Source organism: Agrilus planipennis, unplaced genomic scaffold, assembly GCF_000699045.2.
Source record: "Agrilus planipennis isolate EAB-ADULT unplaced genomic scaffold, Apla_2.0 scaffold283, whole genome shotgun sequence".
NCBI classification, from domain to species: Eukaryota; Metazoa; Arthropoda; class Insecta; order Coleoptera; family Buprestidae; genus Agrilus; species Agrilus planipennis.
Genome location: NW_020438960.1, coordinates 83,691 through 105,479, shown reverse-complemented (window position 1 = coordinate 105,479; position 21,789 = coordinate 83,691). Strand labels below are relative to the sequence as shown.

General features: G+C 32.2%; 5 protein-coding genes and 1 long non-coding RNA gene across 11 annotated transcripts in view; 2 read left to right on the top strand and 4 right to left on the bottom strand.

Moving 5' to 3' along the window:
* Window positions 1–2,188: 2,188 nt before the first annotated feature.
* Window positions 2,189–3,122, bottom strand: LOC108739920. The gene is made up of 3 exons (XR_003231251.1): window positions 2,989–3,122; window positions 2,282–2,561; window positions 2,189–2,212 (listed from the first exon to the last, which is right to left on the bottom strand). It is a non-coding gene; the product is annotated as an uncharacterized LOC108739920 (long non-coding RNA).
* Window positions 3,123–3,547: 425 nt separating this feature from the next.
* Window positions 3,548–10,692, bottom strand: LOC108742214. Of its 6 annotated transcripts, none has more exons than XR_003231246.1 (8): window positions 9,950–10,692; window positions 8,964–9,890; window positions 8,324–8,544; window positions 7,771–8,051; window positions 7,407–7,535; window positions 4,435–4,752; window positions 3,798–3,916; window positions 3,548–3,640 (listed from the first exon to the last, which is right to left on the bottom strand). XR_003231246.1 is itself a non-coding variant. In XM_018477306.2 (2 exons), exons 1-2 carry the CDS (start codon window positions 10,533–10,535, stop codon window positions 8,968–8,970), a joined length of 1,509 nt encoding a protein of 502 aa, XP_018332808.1. In that variant the 5' UTR covers window positions 10,536–10,692; the 3' UTR covers window positions 8,850–8,967. The 6 variants fall into 6 exon arrangements, 1 of the variants encoding a protein (XP_018332808.1); XR_003231248.1 differs by having other exon boundaries at window positions 4,435–4,656; XR_003231247.1 differs by having other exon boundaries at window positions 8,327–8,544.
* A 373-nt stretch (window positions 10,693–11,065) lies between these two features.
* Window positions 11,066–12,961, top strand: LOC108742213 (guanine nucleotide-binding protein subunit beta-2). Its single transcript, XM_018477305.1, has 6 exons — window positions 11,066–11,393; window positions 11,512–11,791; window positions 11,860–12,025; window positions 12,098–12,299; window positions 12,363–12,579; window positions 12,651–12,961. The coding sequence occupies exons 1-6, from the start codon at window positions 11,322–11,324 to the stop codon at window positions 12,755–12,757; spliced, it is 1,044 nt and encodes a 347-aa protein (XP_018332807.1). The 5' UTR covers window positions 11,066–11,321; the 3' UTR covers window positions 12,758–12,961.
* A 280-nt stretch (window positions 12,962–13,241) lies between these two features.
* Window positions 13,242–17,497, bottom strand: LOC108742212 (golgin subfamily A member 2). The gene is made up of 8 exons (XM_018477303.1): window positions 17,340–17,497; window positions 16,861–17,210; window positions 16,359–16,729; window positions 15,612–16,147; window positions 14,983–15,543; window positions 14,368–14,928; window positions 13,935–14,252; window positions 13,242–13,806 (listed from the first exon to the last, which is right to left on the bottom strand). Exons 1-8 carry the CDS (start codon window positions 17,385–17,387, stop codon window positions 13,456–13,458), a joined length of 3,096 nt encoding a protein of 1,031 aa, XP_018332805.1. The 5' UTR covers window positions 17,388–17,497; the 3' UTR covers window positions 13,242–13,455.
* Window positions 17,498–17,682: 185 nt separating this feature from the next.
* LOC108742190 (general transcription factor 3C polypeptide 5) lies at window positions 17,683–19,999 on the top strand. Its single transcript, XM_018477258.2, has 8 exons — window positions 17,683–17,954; window positions 18,018–18,240; window positions 18,296–18,419; window positions 18,474–18,798; window positions 18,855–19,065; window positions 19,130–19,323; window positions 19,382–19,652; window positions 19,710–19,999. Exons 1-8 carry the CDS (start codon window positions 17,778–17,780, stop codon window positions 19,808–19,810), a joined length of 1,626 nt encoding a protein of 541 aa, XP_018332760.1. The 5' UTR covers window positions 17,683–17,777; the 3' UTR covers window positions 19,811–19,999.
* Window positions 19,868–21,789, bottom strand: part of LOC108742194 (transcription initiation factor IIB) — a 3,069-nt gene continuing 1,147 nt past the window's right edge. The window contains exons 2-6 of the mRNA XM_018477263.1: window positions 21,406–21,516; window positions 21,214–21,347; window positions 20,962–21,153; window positions 20,577–20,908; window positions 19,868–20,203 (exon numbers count right to left, since the gene is read on the bottom strand). Of these exons, the coding sequence (XP_018332765.1) occupies window positions 20,042–20,203; window positions 20,577–20,908; window positions 20,962–21,153; window positions 21,214–21,347; window positions 21,406–21,443 (858 nt within the window). The 5' untranslated portion in view covers window positions 21,444–21,516 and the 3' untranslated portion in view covers window positions 19,868–20,041. The remainder of the gene's footprint in view (window positions 20,204–20,576; window positions 20,909–20,961; window positions 21,154–21,213; window positions 21,348–21,405; window positions 21,517–21,789) is intronic.

The window sequence follows — 21,789 nt, the reverse complement described above, 5'->3', positions numbered from 1 at the left end:
AATGTCTAAGATATAATACATTTTAACGACTTATAAAAGTTAAAAATAAAATACCTGTAAGAGAGACAATAAAATCAATAAAATTTCAAAGCAAATACAATAAAAAGCATCATATTCTCTACATAAACTGTCATACCATTATTATTTAAATGAAAGATTGGGGAGAAAAAAGTCCCCCTAACCTACTGTGGCCTCCGCATCTCCCCTTATAGCCACCCTATCCACCCAAATGAATTTTAATAAACAAATATTTAATTTAATTAAAAATTTTCAAAGCAAATACAATAAAAAGCATCATATTCTCTACATAAACTGTCACACCATTATTATTTAAATGCAAGATTAGGGAGAAAAAAGCCCCCCTAACCTACTGTGGCCTCCGCATCTCCCCTTATAGCCACCCTATCCACCCAAATGTATTTTAATAAACAAATATTTCATTTAATTAACAATTATGCCAAAAAATCAATTTAGAAACATTTTAAATATCAACTTAAGTTATGATTAAAAAGATATAACAGTTTATGCAGTAAAAATCAAAATACCTGTAAAAGAAAGACATGAAACTTCAAAGCAAATACAATAAAAAGCAAACAATACGATGTCTTCAGTCTTCTTCGGTTACCTGAAAGCCAATAGTGCAATTACAAGGACTANAGCACCTTTTGAATTTTCCATTACTTTTCGACCAACCTTCGTATTTGGATCAAAACTGAAAATTTTCATAAAATTCAACATTTGTATTAGGAGAGCATAAGTTGCGTCGGGTCTTTTTCCAAGTTCAGAAATAAAGCGCGGAATTAACTTCAGCTTTTTTTCAAATTGTTCAGCTCCTGAACACACGATGGCTCTGGTTATTTTCAAAACTTTACAATATTACATTTCTTTTTACAGTACTTGTGCTATTTTGTACTTTACTGATGTTTAAGGTTGAGAATAAAATTAAAAAGGCATACTTTGTTTATTTATTTATTCAAATACCAAAGAATGATAATACATTTATTATTTAGAAATACAATTTACATTTATTATAACAAAGTACAAATTTATTTCAAATAACAATACATTAATATAAACAGAATGTCTAAGATATAATACATTTTAAGGACTTATAAAAGTTAAAAATAAAATACCTGTAAGAGACAATAAAATCAATAAAATTTCAAAGCAATTACAATAAAAAGCATCATATTTTCTACATAAACTGTCATACCATTATTATTTAAATGCAAGATTAGGGAGAAAAAAGCCTCCCTAACCTTCTGTGGCCTCCGCATCTCCCCTTATAGCCACCCTATCCGCCCAAAACGAACATTAATTTTGAAAGCGTAAACAAATAATTAATTTAATTTAACAATTACACCAAAAAATCAATTTAGAAACATTTTAAATATCAACCTAAGTTATGATTATAAAGATATAACAGTTTATGCAGTAAAAAACAAAATACCTGTAAGAGAAAGACCAGAAAACACACGAAATTTCAAAGAAAATACAATAAAAAGCAAACAATACGATGTCTTCAGTCTTCTTCGGTTACCTGAAAGCGAATAGTGCAATTACAAGGACTAACGACAAATACTAATAGCTTTGGTAGAGAAGATCGGACAGATTTCGCCAAGGCAAGCTGGGCAGTCGCCTATTGCTCCTATTCCAGATAACCCACTGTACCCTGTCTGAAAGGAAGTAACGCTAGAGTAGACTCGCGAAAAGTGTATAAGACACTTTTAAGATCAACTAAATAGCTAAGCCCAAGGGAAGTCGTTCGGGGAGGCCCTCCCTAAGTCCACAAGGGTGAGAAGGAAGACACACGATAACGAAACATTGAATCATGTAGAACTCGTAGGGTAAATGCAAAGCAAATTAGTAAGAATATGCAGTAAGCTAAGCGAAGAGGTAAGCAAGAGACATGTTAGACTACACTACAACTACTAAACAAGTTAGTGCTACTACTACACTACTACTACAAACAAAAAAAAATAAAAACATTTACAATCAACAATTACTTCAAACAAAATTAACAAAAATAAGCATGCAAAATAAAAACCAAATCAAATAAACTATAAGAAACTACAACTACAAAAACAAAAAAAACATGCAAAATAAAAAATTAATTTGAATAAAACGAACTTAATGAATTCTACTAGATAGAACATGTAAGATAAAGAACTATTTCAACTACTGGGTCATCTTTGTCTTCTCCAACGTCGATCTGAAACAGATACGGTGGCAAACAGATTAATAAAGAGAAATTGAAATTAAGTATATCAAGTATCCTCACCTTAATTAATTATAAAAGGTAACATTCCAAAGTTTACAGGTGTGAAAAGTAAACCAACTCCAGTAAGAACCCCGTAGCAGAGAATTTCTCATTTCAGTGGAATTCAAATAAATGTCCAGTTGCACTCACTCATGGGTTGGAAATTAACTGCATGATGTTACAAGGCGAAGACGAAACAGCAAATCAAGAATATAATCCAGGAAAGACCACATCCATGTAGACATGGGCTGTTTCAGTATAACCAAACTGAACATTAATTCTCTCTCATTTATTGTATAACCTGCAGAAATGGACAAAAAAACATATTAACTACACTTATAATTAAGCAACACAAATAAAAACGCACCAAAAAGCAAGTAAAATAGCTGAATTATAAAATAAACAAACAACAATTTTACGCCATTTTACATCACAACCATAGATCACGACATAGACTAATGTCAAATAACACGACGTCAATTTACGACATAGACAACAGATAAAGGTTAAAAAGAAAATCCATAGATAGATAAACTTCATAGATAAATCCATAATATATGTCTATGGATACATCAATGATAAATATCAATTTATTCTGTGGAAAATAAAAACTGTCAAGTGATATAGATGCACAATAACCTCAATTTATACTGTTGACAATAGCTAACAGAAATTCCACAACAGATTAATAAAGAGTAATTAATATTGATCAAGTCATGTATTCTCACCTCAATTAATTGTAGAAAGTGGCGTTCTAAAGTCTGCCAGTGTGATCAGCAAACCAACCAAATCTAGGAGGGATACCACTGCAGATAATTTGTTGTTCCGGTTGCATCCAAATTAATTAATTTCCAATTGCCTCCCATAGTCACGGTAAAAATTAACTGCATAATGTTACAACGTCAAAAGCATCGGTTGTTTTAGTAGCACCAAAATTAACTGCAATTCCTTCTCATTTGTGGGACAACAATCTATATAGAAACAGGCAAGAAAAAGTAATTAATTACCATTTTTAAATAAAATAAACCACTATAAATCAGTAACATGCACACTAATGGAAAGATCTGTTCCACATTAATTCTGCTTCTGCCATTTCTGAAACGTTGTTTAAAAGTTGTCTATTGAAGCAAATTACAAATGTCTAAGAAATTGAAGTTATCTAAATACATCATTTACTATTTTTAACTGATACTGTTACATACCACTTCATTGTCATAAATCCTTTTTCAGCACACTGTCTTCGTTCCCAATGAAAAAAAGGCACTTTCATGCTTTCTTTAGAACCATGGGCACAGCTACTTTGCAGGGCAAATGAGAACTAATTCAACCAATGCTCCATAATTTCATAATTTAAAGGTATCCGGAGTTCTTCTAATGTTCCTGTTAAATGAAATCTTATGAAAAAGTGTTCAGATATAACTAATTAAGTATTAAGTAAGTAATGTGCACGATACATTGTTAAAGTAATGCTGAATCTTTTTCTTTGTTAATATCAAATAAATACACAACATACAGAAAGTATAGTATACATGCTCACCTTAATTAACTACAAGAGCCTCCATGATGAAAGGTTAACAGCTACAACGCCATAGGAGACGACTTATCTTTTCAGTAAGCAAAGATGTCAGTTCCAATCTCTCTCAATTGTTGGCCAATCTGTGTAAACCGACAAAAACAATTATTAACTAATTAATTTGGTACATATCTGTAACGCAGAAAACTTAAATATTTAATCCTTTTCTTTTCTACCTTTCTCTCAAATAAAGGTCAAAATATATGCGGAAAATGGAAAAAAAAAAAGAATTAAACACTCGTATTAAATAAATGAAACATGAAGTAAAACAAAAACACGTAATAAAAAACCAGTCAAAAACCAATAAAATAACAAAACATTAAAAATGGCGACGTGGCCACCTGATGTCTGTGTCAAGATATAAACTTTAAAAGTTTTGTCAATTTAATTTATGCTGTGGGCAAATACGAAGAATAATAATAGAATATGAATCAATCAAGCCAAAGAACTATTTCAACTACTGGGTCATCTTTGTCTTCTCCAACGTCGATCTGAAACAGATACGGTGGCAAACAGATCAATAAAGAGCAATTAATATTTTGTCAATTTGTTGTGGGCAAATACGGAGAATAATAATAGAATATGAATCAATCAAACTAACCTTTCAGACGTAGAATAAATTAAAAGTAATTTTGCGAAAAAATTAGCTGGATAAGTTGAATTTAAGAGACGCGAAAGCACGTCCTTCCACCTCGAAACTTTATGAACTTATGATGTGCCAAACGCCTCTCAGGCTTGTCGCGAAATTGCGATTGCTACCACATGAAGCACTGATGACGTAGACAAACGCCAATCAGATGCGTTAAATTAGATGTCTGCGACGCTGTAACCAATCGCGTGCTTAGTTTCATCCCCGTTTTACAGAATTCAATTTATCTGCGTTTTTGCTTCGTGAGAGTTCCATCGCCTGATCACAACTCTTAAAGATATATGCACATTTGGATATAATAAAATTCGACCAAACGGACAAGTTGAATTTTAAACATTAAACGAACGAAATTAAGAAACTAGCTAATTGCAGTATAACATTTTAGAACTACCTTATTGTTATTTTTAAAAAAATTGCACGCAATTAAAGTTTTTCCAGTAATTAGATATAGTAATATTAACAAACAGTTTCTGTGGTTTAATTCTCCCATGTCCGAATTAATAATAACCTTGATGTATGTTAATTATTCAGAATTTTAAGCTTTTATAAAGTTATTAGGTAACTAATTAACTACAATTTGTAGTTATTTTGTACCAAAAGATGACATAATGTGTACTTTGCATACGTATACATAATGCAGTCAACTAATTTCATTCAGGTGTTTAAAGAAAACGAAAAGATGGCTTAGATGATATAGACTACTGCTCATATAAGAAAAGAAAAAAACAGTTAGAATGTACTTATTGTTCATATTATATAGGAACGTAAGAAGTTTTAGTTATAAAACCGTTGTGAAAAATTGACATCATCTTTCGTTGGCATGAGGGTGGGAAATTTTAATTTTCATTTGAGATAATTCAAAATTACAGCTAGTTTTCCCTTTCTTATGGAAAAGAATGTGCATGACTTTTTTACAAGGACTTTATAACTGAAAGCTCGGATAATTCCTCAATGTTTAGACAGAAGATTAAAAATTCATTGCGTTGTTACTATATGCACTTAAAAAAGGAGTACATTAGTCATCTTTTTAATCAATTGCTATCTTTGATAAAGAAGCATCTATCTCCGTTACTATTATTACTTTATTACATCTTTATACGCTCATCATAATTTTTTCAAATAAAACTAATTCTAGACAAACTTAACTTATTATCGTCAACCAACTCATCGATTTAGGGATCTCAAACTCCACATTATGACAAAAATGTTAAATTTCTTCGAATTTCATACTTTGACAACGCAAATACACGATTAAATAAAAAGAACACGACCAACATCAAAACAAAAATAGTCTAAACTATTATAAAAATATACGCAGGTACACAACTTCACGATAATGTTGACTTGTGGGCTTATCGCATTCTTTTGGTATAATAAAATTTGACCAAACGAACAAGAAATTGAATTCTTTAAACATTAAACGAATGAAATTAAGAAACTAGGTAAATGCAGTTTAACATTTTAGAAGTAACTTATCGTTAATTATAAAAAATTTGAGCACAATTAAAGTTTTTTGATAAATTAATAAACAGTTTCTGTGGTTTGATTTTCTTGTTCCCGAATTATTAATTGCCTTGATGTAGAATATACGGATGCACACAATTTTAAAATCTGTCCATTTTAGTTACTCAGAATTTGAATCTTTTATAAAATTATTAGTCTCTCGTCTGTAGTTATTTTGTACCAAAAGATGACATAGTAGACAGTCATTTTCTGGTATTCCTTAAATGAAATTAATTGACACTGCATTATGTGCATGTGTTAGATATGTAATACGGGGATAAAAGATCATAATAAGCTTTGCTTATTTTGCAATATAAAAGCTTCGTCATAATATATACTTTTCACTCTAGCGGTACACTAGATCTTACACCGTATGTGTATTGTAACGTTCCTCAATATTTTTTTTTTAAATACTTCCTTTATCTGGGCTTATAACATATGTACCTATAGGTATAACTCGCTAACAGTTTTTTGCCTGCATATTTAGCATATCACCTTTCTCTATCAAAAATCCTATAAAAAATTGTAATGTACAGAATACAAGTTAAAAAATGCCCATATTAGAGAAATATACACAACAAACTGATAAAAATTTATTAATTAAATAACAGCGTTGCGTTGTAAAATCATAATTATTTTCATAGACTTCTTATGTACCAAATATATTTACACTGTTTTATTAAAATCCAAAAATTTAGTTGCTCACAAATTTCGATTAGCGCTGTAACATTTCCATGTTTATCTAGACTACAGCGCACTCGTTTAATTTCGCGCGAAAGTACCGTCATAATTTCTATTTAAAATACAAATTGTTTCAAATATTGCTGGCGTCCGCTGGCCCTTGACATAGGCAACCCACTTCACTGCAGTGTATTCGGAGCGTCAGGCTGCAGGAGCAGTTCTGACTTTCTTTACTAATTAAAGACTAGGCGTTCANGCGAAAGTACCGTCATAATTTCTATTTAAAATATAAATTGTTTGAAATATTGTTGGCGATCATTGGTCCTTGACATAGGCAACCCACTTCACTGCAGTGTATTCTGAGTGTCAGACTGCAGGAGCAGTTCTGACTACTTATTAAACATTCGTCTTTTAAAAAATTAATAATGAAGAAATAAAAACGTTTTTAAATTGGGAGCTGGAAGTGCAAATCGATGTTCTCTGTGACTTTTTGTGACAAAATCAGCAAAACGTAATGGGGCTATAAACGCCAACCAGGCGTTTTTAGAAAAAATTTCGATAAATTGAAGTCTGCAATTACCTACAGTCCCAGCAAAACGATGGACAATCTAACGTTATTGTACAAAGAAGTAACATACGCTCGTCATCCTATGCATTATGTCCCAGGGCGTCTTTTATTAACCAAATTGGCAATAGTATGATAACGTGTAATTAATTAAATTATTAACTTAATAACTTACCTGAATTATCTGTAGAATGTAACGTTCTGTGGTTAATATGTGTGAAAAGCATTCCAAATTCTAAAAGGACACCAGCGCAGACATCCAGTCAAAATTCACTTCCTCATTTTCTCTCATTTGTTAGCCAATCTGTAGAAATAGATAAAAAAAATAATTAATTACTTTTAGTCGATAATATGTGACTGCTAAAATAATAGACACACAATGTATGATTTATTAATAAGCGAAATAAGCATCTGTTACGATATTTAATCCTTATCACATTTCTTCTGACTCAAAAGTTCAAATTAAAGTCAAAATATACGTTTAGATAGTTTATATGCCATTTTTTTATACTATACTACATACTATCGAGTATTCTCACCTTAATTAACTGTAGACTGTAACGTTCAAAACTTTGCAGGTGTGAAAAGCAAAATAAATCCAGCAATAATACCATCGCAAAAAATGTTTTGTTTTCGTGGATTTCAAATTAATCTCCAGTTGCTCTCACGCATCGATTGAAAATTAACTTCATAATGTTGTAAGGCAAAGATGTAAACAGCTAATCAAGAATACAGCCCAGGAAAGATGATGCCCATGTAGACATTGGTTGTTTCAGTAGGACCAAACTGAACTTTATTTCTATCCCATTTGTTGAATAATCTGCAGAAATGAACAAGAAACATATTAATTACACTATTAATAACGGAAGGCATTAAACGCCTAAAAGAAAGTTCTAATTAATTACACTATCATGTAAATAAGATATGAAATACAATAAACAATAAAACTTGCATCAAAAAGCAAGTAAAATCAGTGAATTATAAAATGACGATTAACGCACTTTACATCACAACGCAGATAAATGTGAAATAATTATAGATGAGCATCTTATTGACAATAGATAAATAATTATTAAAATAAACATGTATTACCACCTTAATTAACTGTAGAATGCAACGTTCCAAAGTTTTACAACTGTGAAGAGCAAGCCAAACTCACGAAAAATGAGCTGTTTAATGGTTTCCAAATAAATTTCACGTTGTTTACTCTAGTCAGCCCAAAATTAACTGCATAATGCTGCCCATGTATCGCATTATTTTCACGATTCTCATTAGTTAAATTTTTAGAGTAACGCTCTGCCATATTTGATAATCTAGGAAAGTAAAGTTGTTTAAGCATAATGATCGATTTTGTGAATAATGTTTTTCGTTTAGTATAAATAAAATTGATTTTGTAAAATAATTCAGTTGTATGCAACAAAATCAGTGTTTTCGTTCATCAATATTTTCTGGTTCTATAAAATTATTTCATTTGTTCTTTCTGCAGCTGTATGTATAGATCACGAAGTTGGTGGTTGAAAGTGCACCCCGGTAAATTTCAACTATAAAATTCTTTTCACTGGTGTTTTACAAAAACAGAGGGATTTTATTACATTCGGCTGATTTAATAAGTAAGAAATTTAGGTTTTTTAATTGTATTAAGGAATAATATCTTCATTATTAAGATTTCAATGGTTTATAAGTAAAAAACAAACTAAAGTACAAAATATTTTTTAACACAAGAATGGTTTACATATTCAGTTCTTCCTTTTAGTTCCTTTCTTGAAAAGGTTGTTTAGAACTTCAGTCTCTTCCTTGATGTGTTCATCAATTCTTTTACTTGACTTTAATGCCTCATTTTCCATCTGCTTATCCACTACAAAATCTTCTTCAAGCAGCTGACTCTTTATATATTTTTCCTTTTTTTCATATATTTGATTTCTGAATAACTTTGGATCATAATCAAATGATAATTTTTCAATTATGTCTTTCATGCTTTGTTCAGCCAGTTTTGGAATATCCACAGAATCTAATGGTTCGTGTGCCTTAATTTCTTCAGCATTAGGTAGATACTTGCAAAGAAATGACTGGATGTTGTCTACTAATTTTGGCTCTAACTCAACAAAATGTACCTTTCCATTATCTCTTTTTTTAAAGTAGCATATCATTACCAGTTCTAACTTAACAAGACTGTTCCACAGGTAAATATAATACTGATTTGTTTCCATTTTGTTGTGTTGAAATATGGTGACTGGCTTAATGAACCAGTAAGGGTTGCTAATTTTTTCACAAGTATACAACAATGTTAAGCCAACTGGCAAATTATTTGTTTTAAGTAGTGCATCTGCCTCCTTTTTAGTAAATTCAACAGAAGGAGACAGCCCTTTATTTCCAGGGTTTAAGACAGTGACATAGGGAGGAATTTCCTTTGTGTGATGGAACATTTTTTTCACTTGTGCATGGTCAGTTTTGGTTACTGATACATTATTTTTAATTTCATTGTCTCTTACATATGAAATACTGGAAAGATTGAAATATTTCTTTTCATTTCCAGGAAATGGATACAACTTATAGGAAATTTTTACAGTTTTAATTTTAATTAGTGAAGCAAGTAATTCCTCAAGATCACTGTCAGATTCTACATATTGAATTTTTTGAATCTCCAATCCATTAAGCAGTTCTAGGAAATGAAAATTTACAAATTAACCATGTAAAATATAAAAATTGCTTGGAGCTCACCTGCATAAAAATCATCTACATCAAAGAAAGGATTCATTGTAATTATTTTTAAAAAGACTTTCTGCTCTTCTAAATTTCTCACAGTATTGAATACTTTAATTTTAAGTTGCTCATCATCATTTACAGGATTGCTAACATTTGTTATATAAACAATTGTAGTTTTGAATGGGTCCGTTTTAAGCTGATCCAGTTGATGTTTACAGAATAATAAGAAATCACCAAAATCAAAATATCCAGGACGTTCATAAAGTTGTTGAAGTTCATCTGTTGCCTTTTCTATCAATGATTTTAGAAATTTTACATTTTCAGGCATGCTTTGGTCAAAGCCTATCAATTTTGCTTTTCTGATATCATTTTCTGATAGAAAAACACCAAGTGGGGATTTCATCGTACGAGGTGTCAATAACAGAGAGGAGTCAGCAAGATACAGTAACGCTTTAAGACACTTTTGGAATGGAGTCTTTGAATCATTTCCTCTAATAAACATCGATGCATCAGTGTCTACAGCATATAGAACATGCCATGGTTTAAAAGAAGGACTTTTCTCTTCTGCTTCATCAATATTTTCTTTATTTTCGGTTTCCATCACGAAACTTTCCACAAAAAAACGTTACAACAACCGCACAAAATAAATATTATTGCCTTTTTAATAACATATATTCACATATATTCTTCCTTCGGTTATAGGTTATACATAGAGCTCATAGAGCATAGTCTTTTCTATGGCATAGTTATAGAGGTTATAACAGGATAACCAACGTAACTAACAGTAGTAACCAACCAATCTTTTTACCAACTAACACAAACTGTTATTAATCTACGGACTTTTATGCCATAAAAGCTCGGACTTTTATGCAAAATTAGCTACTAGGTTTAATAAAGTTGATAGTACAAAAAACTTTGTAATGTTAATTTGCTGCAAGTATGCAAATTAAATAAATTAAAAGTTATAAAAGAGTTAAAAGAATCTTTTTCATTTAATTTAAAACATTTTCTGCAAATGTGTTTAGCAGTAACGTATTCTCTCGTAAAATTTTATGTTAAAATGTGCCTCATTTCCTTTTAATTAAATTTAGATTATAGATAATTTTCTTTCTTAACACTGGTCTGAAAATCATAGCCGCCTAATTTTCGTTTTCTTTGATATTCCTAAATTAAATTTTAAACTGAAAACGTAATTGTAACAGTATACCAAGACAAATCAATATATTATCGGTTTTTCTAAGGCTACAAAGCAGCTTAACTACACAGGATAACACGTGTTTATTAAATTAGCAAACTGGATTAAAAATACCGTTACTTCGACTGCTTTTAGTCTTCGCTTGAATTTTCAAAGAAGTATATTAGCAAGTCTGGAAAAATTAAAAGTAAGATGCCTCCCAAGGGCGATTCTGAAACTCAAGCATTGAGAAAAGAGTTAGAAGAATTGTATGAAAAATTGAAGGTAATATTTGTAGTACTACAAATTCAAAATTCAGGCAGAGGACAAGCAGATAAATTTCTAGTTATAGAAAATAAAAATTAACTTTTGAAATTTGTAATTAATATATAATACACTTCAGGAAGCTCAACAGGGAGCAGCAGATGTAAAATTGGAAGAAACTTGTAGTGGGGTAGCAGATGCTCCTAAAGTTAAATTAACGACAAAAAAGCTGATGAAAGGTCATTTAAACAAAGTAAATTCGGTACATTATAGTGGAGACAGCAGGCATTGCGTAAGTGGATCGCTAGACGGAAAACTAATAATTTGGGACACTTATACTGGTAATAAAGTACAAATTGTGCCACTGCGCTCGTCGTGGGTAATGAGTGTGGCGTTCTCACCGTCCGGAAATTTCGTTGGTAATTTTATTTATTCAATTAAAAATTTTCTACTGTACATATTACACATGAAAATTTTTCATTTGTAGCATGCGGCGGTATGGATAACATGTGCACAGTTTATGATGTTAATAATAGGGACGCAACTGGGGTAGCAAAAATGACAAGAGAATTGGCTGGGTACGAAGGATTTTTAAGTTCGTGTAGATTTTTAGACGACAAGACCTTAATTACCGGATCAGGAGATATGAAAATGTATGTCAATTTTAATTAAACATAAGGCAAATGACATTAAAAATAAATAATTGTACATATTTAATTTTTAAGTTGTATGTGGGATTTGGAATCGGGTAAAAAAACCGCTGACTTCCCGGGACATAATGGGGACGTCGTGTCCATAAGTTTATCGCCGGAAAACAACATGTACGTTACGGGAAGTGTAGACAAAACTTGTCGGTTGTGGGATATAAGAGAAGAAAAACCGAAACAAACATTTTTCGGACACGAAGCTGATGTCAATTCGGTTTGTGTACGTTGCCAGTTTTGCAAGTATCTTTCTAAATATAAAGGAGCTCTTTATTTATTTCCGCAGTTTCACCCGAGCGCTCAAGCTTTTTGTACTGGGTCCGAAGACAAATCCGCAAGACTGTTCGACATAAGAAGTGATCAGCAAATGGCCCTGTACGAACCCCCGAACAAATCGAGCGGCTTCACGAGCTGCGGTTTGTCCCTTAGTGGCCGATTTTTGCTCTGCGGTTCCGATGACAACAATATACACATATGGGATACGTTAAAAAATCAACACAATGGTAAAGTTAAAAAAATTAGGAATTTTCATCTTGTTCTATTATCAATCTGTTACGTATCGTCTCTTATGCAGGTTGCTTGCCGGGACACGAAAACAGAGTGACATCTCTCACGGTTGCCCCAAATGGTATAGCTGTCGTTACCAGCAGCTGGGACCAGAATGTTAGAGTCTGGGGTTAAAATGTTTTTCACATAAATATATGTATAAGAAAATTAGTTGGAAGAAACTACGCATTTTGACATTCCACTATATATCTTATTTTTAAGTAGAATATTCACGGTTATTGTTTCTTTACTTAAATGTCTGATGTTATTGTTTCCATTGAATAACACCTAGGCTAATACAGAATAAAAATGATTTGTAACTCAGCCGTATTACAGTTACACATCTGGTATTATATATATATATTTTTATGCATTAACTAGAGTAAACTTTAAAAAATTAATAAGTGGAATATTAGAAAATATAATGCATATAAAAAGTAGTATATACTTATATATCGGTATTTTCTAATTAGTTAAATAAAGGACGAGGTTATAAGAACAACTGTGTAATTGGTATGCAAAAAAGGTATGACTATAATGATAATTATGAACTGAGAGCGATAAAATCGTATGAAGAAGACCAGGACTATTTATTGATCAGGTTAAAAACGGCATTATATTCAAGGTGAACGTTTTATTCAACACCAACAGCGTAAGTACATAGCTTTTAAAACTTGTTTGTAAAAATTGAAATGTATATCACATGTGCCATTGTTTGTTTTTTCTTTTTTTTTTTTTAAGACCATACCTATGTATTTAATCATCATTTAATGTATTAACTGAAATTATTAAAGCATCAATTAGTATTATAAAGGCTAGCGGTTCTTTTTTAACTATATTGTTATTAGTTGACCCGAACACCATCCACAGGGATGAAAATTATCAATCATATCTGGCGATTGTACCAGGCTGCTCGTTTTAATTTCCGATAGTAATGAAATTATCTGTTGAGCAGTCGAATTGCCGCCGTGATCAACACTTTCAATCGAATCGTTCGAACTGTCTAGCTTATTTTCCGCTCTAATTTTATTTATTTCTTCTTGTATGTAGGCGTGTTCGGAACATAACAGTTTGTTGTCGTTCGCTTTATGCTGTTGACGGAGAAGTTCGGAGGTTACTGTCGTTCCTTTCTCCTCGATCAACTTTTTAACGAGCAAATTGAGCAATTCTAATTTCGATTTGACCTATAAGAAATTTCGGGTGCAATTATAGTGATCCGAAATACTATAAGCTGTCCCACAAATTCGTTGCTATACATTCATTTTTACCTTTGCACCTAATATATAAAAATATATCCTTTAAAAGTACTCACCTCGGTTCGATCTTCTTGCAATTTCTTTAGCTGTTCGTCCTTCTCGAGAGTTCTTTGTTGTAAAATGGCCCTCTGATGTTGATAGAGTGTAACATACTCTCCAATGGTTTCAGTTTCGCTCTGTAGTTGGGTAACCAGATGCTCCAAACGATGTTTTTCTTCCGTCAAATTCGCCACCTCCTCCATGGTCTGAAGAAACTTTTCTTCCAAATGTTTCATTGCTTCTTCTTTGTTTAACATTACTTCACTGCTTCCGAAGTATGAATCATTGTTGTTATCATTTACTTCGGATAATTTGTCTTTGCTCGTCCTGTATACCTACAAACAATAATGTCAATTACACCATGTTTCTCTATATTGTTACTTTTTTATTCGTTTTGTATTGTGGGCTGTGGCCTGTTCATTATAAAAAGAAATATTTTTACCGGTTTACCTGCAACTCAAGTTCTTTGTTCTTTTGTTTTAATTCCTCTATATCACTTAAATATTTCGATAAAAGTTGGTCGTCGCTTGTTTCTTTCTTGTTATCATCTCTGTCTATAATTAATATCTCTTGTTTTTTCACTTTTTCATTTTTAACGGCTTCATTATTAATTATATTGTTAGTTTCTACTAATTTGTTATATTCGATTTCGTTTATTTGTTCTAGTGCAGTGTGTTGACTCGATCGAATAAGCTCTTTTAAATGTAAATTTTCGGCTTGTAGAGTTTGTAACTGCTGTCTGGTCTGTAACATTTCGTTTTGCAGCATTTCAAGACCGCTATTTTTGGCTTCGTAATGCCTTAATCGATCATTCAATTGGTCGTATTGGAATAGTTGTTTGTTAAGATTTTCTACATTTTCTCTTTCTTTAAGAAGTTCTTGATCTTTTATAACGAGTGCGTTGTCCAGTTTCTGAAGTTGACTCTCCAAATATTCACATTTTTCTTGTAACTCAGTAATTTCATATTTTGAAGAAGTTAGTTTTTCCATCAATTCCATTTTATCATTACTCTGTAAGTGGAAAAATTAACGGGATAAATTATTTATTGTTAATCAGCAACTTACGGCTTTGATGAATGCTTGTTGCATTTCTTCTAGTTGAGCTTTCAGCTCTGCATTTTGAGATACGGCTCTTGCAGCGGCAACTTTATCGCTCTCGATGGAAGCCATTAATTTGGATAAATCGGGCCTGTTCTCCCGGGCTTGTTCCAACTGCTCGGAAAAATCTCGCTCTTTCTCTTCGTGAAAGTGTATTTCTTCTTCTAACAGTCTTTTATCTTCCAACAGCTGTTGACACTTGTCTGAGAGAATTTGTTTATCATGTCGTAGTTGTTGTAAATCCATCAACACATTTTCATCGGTAACAACGGTGCTACCGTTACTGCAAGAAATTTCATTTAAACGTTCGTCCTGTAGATTCTGTAATCTCTTTTCTAATTCCCCAATGTGACGGACCAGTTCTTGTTCCCGGGAGGAAAGTCGTTCGTTTTCTTGGGTCAAATTTTGTAATCGAGATGCCAAATTATTGACTTGTTCATTAAGTTGTTCTGTATAATGCTGATAATGCACACTCGACTGATCGCGTTCGGCTGTTGTTGCTGCTAAAGACTCGCTCAGTTCCTTTACCTGTTAAATTGTCGTAATAGTTATTTTAAACAACGGTTTATAGTTGTTAATGAAAAATAAAAACTTACTCGTTTTTCAAGTTGAATTTTTTCCTGAGCGAGAGCTTCAATTTCTACATCATTCTGATGTTTTTCACCAGCGGTGACTTGTTGAAGTCTCAGTTGCGCTAAAGACAACTGATGCGAGAGATCTTGAATTTGATTTTGTAGATATCTGTTTTCTTCGCTTTTCGAGTTATATTTCTCCTTAATTTCCAAAAGATCCTGATTTACTTCATTCAATCTTTCCTTTAGGATACTTAGTTCTTTGTTCCTTCCTTCCATCTCATCTGAATTAATGAGGTGTTCCATTTTTGCCTTTTCTTGTCGAAAAAAATTGAGCTCCTTTTCCAAATCAGCAACACGGCCTCGCGAAGTTCTTAACCTTCCTTGTAATTCTTCACATTCTGCAATTTTTTGTTTTAAGGTCAGCTGTGATTGAGATAAAGACGTAGAAAGTTCCGTTTTTTCTGCAACCAGAATTCCTAAGGTTTGTGCATGTGTTTGGAGCTGTTCTTTTAGAGGACCTAGTTCTCTATTTAATTTTGTTTGAAGTTCAATTTTACCTTAAACGAATATAAAACATTATGTTTTTCCAGATACCTGATGTAGAGTTAATAAAGGAGTCGAAACGTCGAAGAAATAATAACATAATTGTTGTTTAACATCCTGATTTGTCCACATTTCTGATATACAATTTATTATGCTTTTTTCACAACATATTGTAAATCTTATGATAGACTTTTCATAGGAATATTATCATTATGAAATACTTACTATTTTCATTTTCTGCTATTAAATTGCGTATTCTTATTTCTCTCTCTTCAATTTGAGTCTTTAAGGTTTCCTTCTCTATCTGAATTTCTTGTAGCTGAGCAGCTAATTCCTGATTACGTTTCTCCAAGCCAGACAGACTATTGCAAACAATATCAGCTTGTGAGTAACTGTCACTCTCTTTTATCAAGTTATTTATCTGAGATGATAGTTGTTTTAAACTTTCAGTACCAGACAAATGCATTTTTTCAGCATTTACCTGATTGACATTTTCTGCAGCTACAGTTTCAAGATTTTGTAATTTGTCTGGTTGTAATTGTATAATATTCAATTCCTCTGAATTATTAACAATCTGTTGTGATTGCATAGTCATACTGGAAAAATAGACAAATATTAATTTCCTAAGCAAAGTAACATTAACACAGAAAATAAAAATATAAATACCAATTTAAAATGCTTCATTAAATAACTTATTTAAAATATATTATTCTCAAAACCAACTCACTTAATCGAATCGTCAAATATACTTGGATGTGTCTGGGGAAAGCTGATTAAATTAAAATGTTGAAATTCAGTAACATTATCTTCATTTTGTATTTCATATGGTAATTTTTTACTTTCACCTTCAGCATAATTACAACTACTTAAGGTTGGAATCAATGTATCCTTGTTGTTTTCCACGTTATTATGACTGCCTTCCACATTGAAAAACTCCTTTGGATGTATCCCTGTGTCTAAAATACTTCCATTTAAAGAGCTATGGGTAGAACTTCCTAAACTTTCACAAATTTCAATGCCTTTTTCAGTTTCTTTTTCCTTAATATCGCCTTTATGCTTTTGCTTAAATTCCTTTAGCTGAAATAATACGTTAATTAGTGTACCTTATACTAAAATGTTGCAATTGAAATGAAAACGATGATGTGTCCATTCTGCCTTCTGTATATTAGTCGTTAACACGTTATTAAATGGAATGAAATTATTTACCTTTTTTCTAGCTGCAGCTAATTTTTGAGCTTTAGTAACGTCAGACATAACAAAAATAGTGATTTATTTACAAACTACCCACTAAAACTTAGCAGAAAGCAGAAAAACCTATTTACTTTGACATTTCACTTATTAGACTTATTACCATAGACAGCTTATTACCATAGACAACGTATTACCATAGATTATACTTATTACATACTTATCATAGACAATACTTATTAAATTGTTTATTATTCTTCATTTAAGAATGATTATTTAGCCATACACTGTCTATGGATGGACACCGCTTACCAATATGCCATGAAACTTACGGAAATTATTATGTTTGACATACATAACAATAATCTATGGAAATAGCTGGATATAACCTAAGATAATGAAACAAAACAACAAGTATAAGAGAAAATTCTAAAGGAGATTCAGAAAACTGTGAAAATGTTTAAATTGAAAATAGTTGATGATAATACTAATCCAAATAAAGAAGGTGGTTCAACAGTACATGAGCATTTTCATGACTTTTCGAGAAAACTGATGTGCATAGAATATCCTGGTATTGTTAACAATGTAGACAAAATGTTGGAAACTTTAGGAGGCTTAAACACGTTAGAAATGGTTTGTGATTTATATTATACTGAAGTATTCTTACTACCTTTATATCTAAAATTGTAATCACAGGAAGTTGGCACAAGAAAAAAGTACATCGAATTGAAGTTTAGACCAGATGATATGTACAGTAAATCTTGTTATGGAGATAAAGAAAAAAAACCGGGAATATTAGTCAAAATAAAGATCCGCCAGCCCAAAGTTAATTTAACTTCTCAAGAGCTTAAAGAAAATTGTGCTCCAATTTATGAGTACGATGTAGTAGGGGTGACGGCTATGACCGTCAAATTTAAAAGAAAGTTTTGCAATTATAATAAGCACAATTTTCCATTGAACCTTTTATATTCTAGGAATGTGCGATTTTCAGTATTTGCCCTTAATACCAAAAGATGAAAAGGAGTCATCCAGTTCTCAGTTGATAAATATTCATAATAGCATTTTTCCTAAGACATTACCAAGTTTATCCTATTTAATGTAATATTATCGATCAAAATTTGAATTAATATGTAACATTAAAATATGCTGCAGGTCTGATGATGCAAAAAACCTCCCCCTTTTTTTTCCACCGGGGGTATTTTCAAGACATTCTCGCCCAATTGATATAAGATATGATAGATCTGAAGTGTTCAAGAAAAGCTCTAGACCTGAAATCGCAAATAGGTATTTGCCAAAGAGAAAAAATGCTCTTGAAGAAGAAGGCAAACATATAGTAACAAATACAAGAAAGTCTAGAACTACCCACACAGTTTTTATGAAATTTGAAGATCAATCATGTCCAAGTAAACCACCGCCCTTAGAAATGTGCCCCATTGTAAAGATAGACCTTTCTGACGAGTTGGAAAAAATAAAACAAGTAAGTATAATACAGAAATGAATCATTACATTATAATTAAATATTCCTTTCTTTAGCTGTTTTCCGACAGGCCAATTTGGTCAAAAACTGGAATCCAACATCATACACAAATATCTTCAACTAGACTAAAACACTTAATTTCACATGTGGCATATCATATGGTAACAGGGCCGTGGCGAATAATGTGGGTACGATTTGGTTGTGACCCCAGAAAAGACCCGAATATGCGCATTTATCAAACGTTTGATTATCGGATTCGAGCAGTTGGTAACATTTTAGAACTAATAAATGGTATAGGAAATTAATTATTTAACACCGTTCATCTTTTCAGCTGGGTTGAAAGCAAGAGTAAGTGCTAGAGCTACACCCAAAGCTTACGGGTTTCACGGAGACCTAACAAATATAAAAAAATTCCGCTTGGAGGACCACCTTTTCGATGATAATAAAACTGCCGAAGTTCCCACAGAAAATCATTACATATTACGTCCAGGTGTTATTCCTGCATTTAGACAAACGCTGTACCAAGTACAATATTATATTGATACCAATTCAAAAAAACCTAATCTATTAAAAAATATTTTAGTATTGCGATTTACAATTGCCTGAAATACAATTGATGTTTGAGAAGTTACCCAAAGTCCCTCCAGATGCAAAATGTCATCCTAAAAATGGCTGGTTGCCTGAAAACTTTACCAATCAGTGCAGAGAAATTGTAAATCAATATGTATTAGAGGCCGTTGATAGCACAAGTCCTTTGCAGGATCAAGCAGATATAAATAACGATTTAAGAGAAACAGAAGATGATATGGATGAGGAAGAGGGTAGACTTTATGATTCTGATTCTTCAGGCGAAGGTAAGACTAACTTTCAACCTTTTTGTACATATGTACAATTAAATCTATCATTTGCAGAAAATGAGAACAATGATTATCAGTCAGATGAAATTATAGATGAAGAAGAGATTCGAGATATGGAAAGTTTTTTAGAAGATATAATCAAGGACTCTTATTAGTGATATGCACATGTGCGGAACCCTGGGATAGGTTTCAATCAAATAATATGATTTGACTTCTAACTAAAGTTTTATAGCCTATGCAAAAGTCTTTATACAAATGGACTTATTCCTGTAATTAATATGTCTTCAATAAAAATAGAAATTACAGTATTGAAGTTTACCCTAAATACGAATTAATTAATTACCATAAACAACTGACAGAAAATAAACTTAAAAAATAAACTGTCCTTACATTACTGGTAATTGCTCGATTGGTGTAGCAAATTTGAAGTCCTCAGGAAATAACTTGCTGGCATGTGGATACATTAACTTGTACGACTGTCTGATTGTGACATCGGCAACTCCAGCTATATCACCTATCTCCTTTTGACTCTTTTTATCATCGGATGCCTAACGAAAATAATAACGTATTTAACTATGTACAATGTAAATATAAATTGGTAAATAAATACAATAATAATAATAATAATAAACATGGGATATCTCGAGTAAAATTCAATCGTTAAAAATGTACAGGAAATTAAGTAATTAATGAACTATGAAAAAAAAAATAGGTAGACCACGGACTACAACTGGGTATAGTACTTAGACAACCCAACAAACCTTGCTGAATTTATTTGAGTCTCGTACCCATCAAGAATGCATCAAGATACAATCGGCGATATCATCAAATTATCTGATTTATTGAATACTGATACTGAACTTCATAGAGTATAGTAAATCATTAATAATATAAAAAAGCCGTCCCTAATGTGTTATATACCTGTGATGCCATGTAAATTGCTGCTGCAGCAACTGAAATGGGAGATCGACCGGGTACAATATCAGATTCAACAGCTTTTCTGGCAATATGTGTAGCAGCCCTTTGTACCATGTTGGGAAGTCCCAGATTGGAGCAGAAACGTGACATGAAATCACCTGTTGTTATGAGATCAACTGAAGTTTCCAAGGCTTTTAGAATTAACTTGAAACATCTTCCGATTTCTTTCTTACTTATTTTACTAACAGCACAAATTTCCTTAAATGTACGAGGAACACCTTCTTGCCTACATGCAATGTAAAGGCAGGCTGAGGCAATAGCATCGTTAGAGCGTCCTAGATAAAGTCAAAATTAAAATAAAGTCCATGCAACAGTTTACACAACAAACCTTTCAAATTTCTACCATCATGGACTTGTTTAAAAAGATTATTTGCCCTATCAACAATAGTTCTGGGTAAATTAATCCTGTCTGCCATTGAATTAATCTCTTTGAAAGCATTAATGAGAGCTCTATCTGAGCTGCTCATTGTTCTTCGGTTCTGATACCGGGCCATTCCAAATTCGTCAAATGAAGCATCACCTACAATATAGAGAATCTTTAAAAATGTAACCTTTGTTTTAACAGCCACAATAGACGTACCTCTGCCTGGCCCAATCATTGTGGTCAAATCAGATCCATTTAAGAGAGGATTTTCTGGTCCACCAACACGCGAAGGATCCACACCAGATTTTTCACTACTGAATGTACGCCATTCTGAACCTACATCAATAACTCTAAAAGTAAAGAAGTACATGTTTTTTGGTCGCTTTTTTAGTAATTAAAGCATCAAACCTGTCTCCAACAACTAAACCACACTCAGAACAAATCATGTCTCCAGCTCGATAATCCTCAATAAGAGGAGCATCCGGATGAGAGCTGCATACAACTTTGTTGCTGTCATATCTGCGAACAATTGCGATAAATTATATGAAATTTTAGGTGACATTCGTCGGTAATCACATTCCAATTCATCCCCATGTATATAGTAATGGACACATCTGTCTTTCGATACTGACAGACGATTGGTCACCCGCTTTATCAGTACAATCTGTCTGTCTGTCTATCGTTTCAATGCTTAGCAGTTGTAAAGAAAAGGTAATAGAGACTAGAAAACTTTTGCTGGGACATTGAGACGTCAAATTTAACCCCGGGTTTCTGTTTTTTTTTTTTTTTTTT